Source organism: Solanum pennellii, chromosome 6 (genome assembly GCF_001406875.1).
Source record: "Solanum pennellii chromosome 6, SPENNV200".
Taxonomy (NCBI): Eukaryota; Viridiplantae; Streptophyta; class Magnoliopsida; order Solanales; family Solanaceae; genus Solanum; species Solanum pennellii.
In genome coordinates, this window is record NC_028642.1 from 40,950,430 (window position 1) to 40,958,294 (window position 7,865).

General features: G+C 37.9%; 1 protein-coding gene across 4 annotated transcripts in view; it reads right to left on the reverse strand.

The window, feature by feature from the left end:
• Nucleotides 1-6,490, reverse strand: part of LOC107022904 — a 10,844-nt gene extending 4,354 nt beyond the window's left edge. For 3 of the 4 annotated variants that reach the window (XR_003578880.1, XR_003578881.1, XM_027917694.1), the window contains exons 1-8: nt 6,380-6,490; nt 6,191-6,274; nt 5,075-5,148; nt 4,942-4,975; nt 3,922-3,980; nt 3,702-3,816; nt 3,550-3,587; nt 2,981-3,078 (exon numbers count right to left, since the gene is read on the reverse strand). Coding sequence is in view for 2 of the 4 variants with exons in the window: in XM_027917694.1 (XP_027773495.1) it covers nt 2,981-3,078; nt 3,550-3,587; nt 3,702-3,816; nt 3,922-3,980; nt 4,942-4,975; nt 5,075-5,148; nt 6,191-6,274; nt 6,380-6,436 (559 nt within the window). In the remaining 2 variants the exon portion in view is untranslated. Of the gene's footprint in view, nt 1-2,980; nt 3,079-3,549; nt 3,588-3,701; nt 3,817-3,921; nt 3,981-4,941; nt 4,976-5,074; nt 5,149-5,350; nt 5,404-6,190; nt 6,275-6,379 lie in introns of those variants that run through there. The other variant, XM_027917695.1, reaches the window with a different exon arrangement.
• Between the last annotated feature and the right edge of the window lie 1,375 nt (nt 6,491-7,865).

The window sequence follows — 7,865 nt, forward strand, 5'->3', positions numbered from 1 at the left end:
TGAAAGGTTTTGGGTTTAAAGATACCGGCTTTGCCACGGGTTAATATGTGATGAGTATTGGGGGGTGGCACGGGCGGTGGTGATTTGGGGGTGGCCGGGAAGGATCCAAAACGGATCGGGATGGAGATGTTGTGGGTATGGGGTGGTTCGGGTTGGTTGTGAGTGTGGGTGGTGGTTGCGGGTGTATTGTGGGTGACGGTCGAAGGGGTGATGAGGGGTGGTTGGGTAGTGGGTGGAGGTGTGGGGGAAGGTGGTGAGGGACCCTGTGAGTATGTTGGAAAAAGGGGAAGGACGCCAATGAATGATGTATTTGTGGAGGAGGAAATAGACTCGTAGGGAAACTCATTTTCGACAAATTTGACATGACGAGATATGTAGACTTTATGAGTTTGTGGGTCAAGACAGCGATAACCCTTGGAGGTAGGATGATAGCCCAAAAAAATACAAGGACGGGATCGGGGTTGTAATTTGTGAGTAATATGAGGGCGTAGCCAAGGGTAGGCAAGACACCCAAAGACGCGGAGGTTGGTATAATTGGGAAGTTCTTGGTAAAGGAGTTGATAGGGTGATTTGTTGGAGAGAGTGTGACTGGGCATTCTGTTAATGAGGTAGTTTGCGGTGGCTAGAGCTTCTACCCAAAAGGAGACAGGGAGATGAGATTGATGTAGAAGAGTAACCACCGTTTCAATGAGATGGCGATGCTTACGCTCAGCCACCCCATTCTGTTCGGGAGTGTATGGACAGGAGGTTTGATGTATAATTCCCAGGGATTGCAGAAACTGGCCAAAGATGTTATTGACATATTCCTTTCCATTGTCACTTCGAAAAAGTTTAACATGAGAATTGAATTGTGTTTTGACCATTTTTTCAAAAGTGACAAAGGTGGTGTATGCCTGTGATTTGTGTTTTAGTGGGTACAACCAAGTGTATTTTGTAAAATCATCCACAAAACAAATATAATAGCGAAAACCAGCAAATGAAGGAACAGCAGTAGGACCCCATAGGTCAGAATGAATAAGTTGAAAAGGTGCAGTTGTACGCTTCTCAGATAAAGTAAAAGGTAATTTATGAGATTTAGCAATTGAACAGGAGTCACAATTGTTTACATGAATGGAAGAAAAACCTAATTGAGACATTAAAGAATTTATTATTTGAGTAGACGGGTGACCCAGACGACTGTGCCACAACAGACTGTGGCCATCAGCCGAAAGAGCCACCGGAGCCACAGGAACGCTTTCTGAAACTGGGTGGGCAGACGAACTTGTGCCAGGAAGAACGTACAGACCATGCTCACAGGGGCCCTGAAAAATCACCCTCTTGGTAGTATTGTCTAGGATCTGAAAATCATTAGAGGTGAACAAGAGTGAGCAATTATTGTCTTTTGTGAATTGGTGAACTGAAAGGAGATTGGATTTAATAGAAGGGACGTGGGTAAGGTTACCTAGGTGAAAGATAGCGGTGGGGGTTTTAATGGTACCCGTGCCAGTGTGAGAAATATTAAGGGACTCACCGTTGCCAACAGTAATACCATTGGAGCCATGATATGGATTTGGAGCGTTAAGCTTGGATAGATCAGAAGTAACGTGCATGTTGGCCCCAGTATCCAACAGCCATTCAGAGGAAGGGCCGGCTTGAGATGCATAATTGGCACGGTTATCACTATTTCGGCTCTCCTCATATCGAAACCAGCAACGAACAGCGGTGTGTCCTGTTTTCTGACAGATTTGACAAGTTGGACGATCCCGCTCGTAAGTGCCCTGCCCGCCGCTGGAAGATGACTGCCCGCCGCTGCCGAAGGAGTGCAGGCTGTTGTTGCTGCCGTGCTGCTGACCGTCGTACGGCGGACGACTGCCCTGCCGACCGCCGCGCCCGCGGCCTCCGCTGTTTCTGCCGTAGCCGCCGCGGCTCCCCTGCCGGCCGCCACCACGCCCCCCGCGATAGTTCTGGCTTGCGGTGAGGGCGGTGGCCGGCTCCATAACAGCGGCTTCTCGGAGAAGAAGTTTGCTCTCCAGATCCACGTTGATTTCTTCACTTTTTAGCCACGAGGAGAGAGTAGCCAGGTCAACGGGCGTTGGACTGATGCGAACCGCCTGTTTAATGGAGGAGTAAGCTGATGGGAGCCCCCGAACGACGCACATGACGAGATCTTTTTCGGGAATGATTTCGTTCACGGTGTCGAGGGCTGTGATGATGGTGGAGACCTCGTCTAAATACTCCGCCATAGTTTTCGTGCCTTTGGTAATTGTGTGGAGACGATCACGCAATTGAAAAATATGAGAGTGGGAAATTGATGCATAGCGTGTTGCGAGGGCCGTCCACAGGGCTGAAGCAGTTGTGTAGGATCGGACGTGTTTCTGAACCGTGGGAGAGATGACCGCAATCAAACATGATCGGATCTGGCCATCCACGGCTTTCCAGGCGGCATGGGCCGGATTGGTTTTTTCTGATTTGTCCGTGGCGGTGATGACTGCCGGCGGCGGTTCTGTGCTTCCATCGACGTATTTGAGAAGGTAATTGGCCTCAAGGGCTGTAAGAACGGTGATTTTCCATGTAGGGTAATTTATGTCTGATAATTTTTCGGGAATCAGGGCATGAAGATGCCTGAGAAGGAGTTTAACGCCAGAAGGAAGTGAATCGAGAGGATCCACCTCGGTTGTCATGGCTGCCGCCGCCCAAGAGAAGAGAGGGAACGATCGGTGCCCTAAAGAGAGAAAAAAAACCTAGAGAAAAGAAGATCTAGGTTTTCTGGCTCTTGATACCATGAAGGAATATTGATTGTATTGAAGTGTTAACCTAATAAGGGAATACATGGGAGATATATATAGGAGATATAGGAAGGAGTACTAATCCTAATAGGACTAGGATTAAGGAGTACTAATCCTAATAGGACTAGGATTAGTACACAGTAAATACTAATATTATTTAATACTATTTATTTAATACTATCTGTTATTACTTATACTGATAGATCTCGAATTACCTTTCCATATTATTCTGCATTCTCTGCAAAATTCAGTCATTAGCTCCTCCGGTGAGCTGAAGCCACGTGTCCATACTGGAGAAGACATCAAAGGTGCACTGACATAGATTTACAAGGAGAGTGAATATCACTGGAACTGAATTCTCAGCAAAAACTCCTAACAGACATGATACTAAAATAGCTGCCAATAAAATTTAGGCATAATACACAACAAACACGCAAACTTTGCCTCGAGAAATTAGTAAGCACTCCAACTTTGAGAGTACACATGTAGACACATCAACATGATCTAAATTGGCAACTAAACACTCCAGCTTATCCCCATTGTGTCTCGTGGACACCCGGCCCGAAGCTGATGTGACACATAAATTCTGAAGGTGTCATGATGATTATTTTGTAAGTTGGAGTATTCAACTGACACAATGGAGAATGATTGAGGTATCTAGATATGCATACTCAAAGATGGAGTGCTTACTTACCGGCCGAGGCCAAGTTTGAGTATCTATTTATGTCGTAATGTCTAAAATATATCAAAACTGAAGAATTCAATATGCAGAGATAGTACGTACTCTGTTGATGTGCGCAGCAATTCATAAACCATTTCTGTCTGTTAAAAAAATAAAATGCCCGTGAATGGATAAGAAAGCAACGGAGTACATGCTTCGAAGTCCAAATAAAGAAATACGGAAGCAAATCCAAGAAATTTATAAGGAATAGATACCTGCAAGACATTTGGCAAGTTCAGGCGTTGTGCGAGTTGGGTAGCAATAGTAGACTTCCCAACACAGGCAGTACCACAAACAAGAATTACAAGAGGAACTCTCTGATGGTGAAATCTAGGAACATATACGAAAAAGAAATGGATGTGATTAAAACTACACTTTGCAAAATAGGTATACCATAAACAAGAATTACCAGGCGAGAAAGAATAAATCACTCACCTTGTCATCATATTATAACGTTTTATATACTCGTCTCCAAAACCTCTCCGTTTCATAAGCTGCAGAGGATTCAATGAAATTCAGTGTAGATCTCCAACTAAAACTTTGAGAACTTCAAACTAGAAAGAAAGCTAAGGGCAGGTTGAACATGAACTATAATGAGATGTTTATATAGTTATAATGAGTAAGAAAAAACGGAATTGTATCTAAATATATTTTGCATTTGATTTGTCTTAGTTAAATCAACATGAACTAGAATGAGATGCTTACCTAGTTTTGATAAAGCAAACGAGGAAACTGGACCTAAATCTCTTCTGCATGATCTATCCTTGTTTTAAAAAAAAATTGGTTGAGGCAATAGGTTCCGTGGTAATATCTTGTGGAAGTGGTTGTCATAAGAGAGAAAAATTGACCAATTTTTTCCTTTGTTAGATTGCAAGATATGTACATTACTAACACTTTAAAAGCTTTTTTTATTAGGGACATGCACATTTTTGTGTCAAACATGATTATTCAACACCACCTGAAAACATCGAGGACATCTCAGCTAACGGATGATCCTCATCCAAAGTTCTCTTCTGATTTAACCGTTCTAACTGCATTTTCAAGTTAGTACCAAGAAAAGAAATTTTCATAAACAACATGTTTCTTCAAATGCCTAGCAATTTGAGGAAATCATGAAGCTATATTGCTCAATTTTTGAGTCAGTATAAGCTAAAGCAGGGTAATGAAGTCATGTACTTGTTCATAGTATTTGTTTATGAGTCGGTATATGAAAGAGATGCTCCTGAGAATAACCAACAGAAAAAGGCAAAAGACTGTATCCAGCATTCTAGCAAAATGAGAGGCATGTTCTCTTTGCATTTGCAATATCGAATTCATCAATGAAAATTCCGCATCTCATGATCAAAGAGATGGAATGATCAGAACTCAGAAGCAATCATGCAAACGTTATCTGAGCATCAACAAACTGAGTGAAAGAGGAACCAAAGGAAATACACACACAACAGCAAGTGATACCTTAAACAAGTTTGTCTCTAAATCTGCTTGTGAGCTGCACAGGAAGTAGTAATTAAACAATTAGTTTTACAGAAAAGTAGATATATAAAACATTGAATTGAGAAGAATATATAAGTTACAACGTCAAACGTACACATCAAGAAGGCTGTTGTCGACAAGAAGCTTTTTAAGATCAAGAGCAATTTTAAGTGACACATGATTTGGTATCTGCAAACATGCGAAAATGCATATTAACTCCAAATTGCGCATACTATAAAGTTATACGGAAAAACATGATCAGGTAGTAAGGCCTTCATTTCAAGAAATCAAACTACCATGATGACTAACAAGGACTTGCAATTTAACAGTCATCTTATTTTCTAGTGAAATAACAATATGCATATGAATTTGTTTGTATAAGAATACTCACAATGTACATCAATGATGATATCTGTTTCAAAATTTGATTTGTCAAATAACAAATCATTGATTATTTTAATTTTCATGTGAAAAGTAAGGTGTATCTTTTGTGTTGTCTCCATCACATATCCACGGTACCAAAAAATGATCTTTAGCAGTAATTCATTAACGATAATAGCTTAATTACCGCCAAATGTGTATCTTTTATGGAAATTAACTCTCTTTCTAAAGGTCTCTAAAGTCTTTAGCGACATTGAATCCAATGACAGTTATCTAAATTGAATCCAATAACAATTAACTAAATGTTGCTGATAAAAATTTTTACACTCGCTAAAAGATATTTCGTTGTTGTGCTTGTTAGGTACTATGTGGAACTTATTAAGTACTCCCTAATCCCTATTTATTTATTTTAGGTGTTTTGTACATGTAATATTAACCTTATGTAGAAATCGTAGATGATACACTACACATCACTAATTAAATTAACTGCATGTCACTTGTTATAAATAAGATCTTTTCGTTGTATTGGAAGAGATAAAGGTGAATCATTGGGCTAAATGAAATGGTTGAATAATTAAAATGAGATTATAACACACTGACTTTTGGAGCTAGGTAGATCCATAATTTATTTTTATTTTATTTTAAAAAAAGAAGTGTTTGTGACTGTTATAAACTTAAGAATGAGTCAAAAGATAAAGTAGTTATTCTAAATAATTGACCTATCGATTGATATAACGAAGTTACATGTAAAGTGTATTAGTATAACAAATATAATAGAAACTCAAAAAATTACTAATTGTTATTATATGTAGAAGAAAAATGAATTAAGTGGATTAAGGGTGGACGGGACCTTAGTGACTGTTAACATTCTGGTTAGCAAAAATCTGGAGAGAACATAGTAATGATCATCATTATCACCTAGCCATACTTTCACCTTTAAAAAAAACAATTTAAACAAAAAATAAAAAGATTAGCAAAAGTATTAGTTTAATTAGTCTATTAAACAAGAAATTAATTAGTTGAAGTTGAAGGGATGTACCTTAACAAAGTCGTATTTGGAAGAATCATTACGTTTGAAGATGAAAGGACTTGACATTCCAACTGATTCTTTTTGGAGTGACAAGAGGAGGCGTTACACTCCCATGTGTTGTGTTTTCATCTCGTTAATAACAAGGCATAATAAATATGCATACCATAAATTATACATAGTAAAAGTGAACCGTCAAAATCATTTACACTCCCAACTTTACTTTAAAAATCAAACTTCACCCTCAACTTCGATAAATATCATTCTCTCTACCCCTTCATTTTCCTAATTAACTTTTTTAAATGTCTACTCTACCCTTATATTATCAATCTTTTTAATGAGAGAAAATGGTCTAAAATCCTTCAAACTATACCTGAAATCCTAACTATACACTCCAACTTCACGGGTGTCCTATTGCCCTCCTGAACTGTTTAAAATTGATATAATTTACTCTCTAAACGCTTATGTGGCACAGTGAGTGTAATAGAGAGTGAGGACCAAAACAAATAATAAATTTTATTTTAAAATTTTATTTTCATAAATATGTGTATTTTTAATTATTCTTTTTTTCTTATTTATTTCCTTTCTTCTTCACAACAACATAAACCAAATCTCTCCATCACTCACCTTCTCTAAGTTCGGATTCACCATGGAATTTCATTATTCTTCTTGATTCTAGAATTTTATTTATTCAATTTGTGCACGAAATTAGAAAATTTTGAAAATCAACTCCTTATTAATATTATTAAAATTGATAATCATCATACTTAACCACATGACCAAATGGATTAGCAAATTCTTATCTTGATTTTTTGGTGCCCTAGTTTAATAATTTAAATTCAAGTACAGAAAGAATTTTGGGTTGTCAACGAAACCCATATGTGATTTTGAAAATAGAAATGAGAAGATCCATAACAATTGTTATGTATCCATTACCTCAATTTGAAGAATTCAACAAATTCATCCATGAAAATAACTTGAGTATCAAACAAATAGTAGATGAAACGGTTAGAACTAAAATTCTTACTAAATTTTACCTTTCAAAATGATAAACGTTTGATGTTTGCAAGAAGATGAAAATGGTGAAAAAAAATTATTCAATTGCAAAAAATAAAAGATTATCAAAGATTTATTATAACTTTACCTTTTAACAATAAAACTTGAAATTTCATAAATGTATATTCCATAAATGTAAGTTTAAAACTTGCATAAATAAAAAACTTAGAAATTTTCTCTTCAATGGCAAAAAAAGGGATAATGTCCAAGTACCCCCTCAACCTATGCCCGAAATTTCAGAGACACACTTATACTATACTAAGGTCCTATTACCCCCTGAACTTATTTTATTACTAATTTTTTTACCCCTTTTCGACCTATGTGGCACTATCTTGTGGGCCCAACGATGATTGACTTTTTTTTTCAAATTAGTGTCACGTAGGCTAAAAGGGGTAGAAAATTACTTATAAAATAATTTCAGGGGGGTAATAGGACCTTAGTA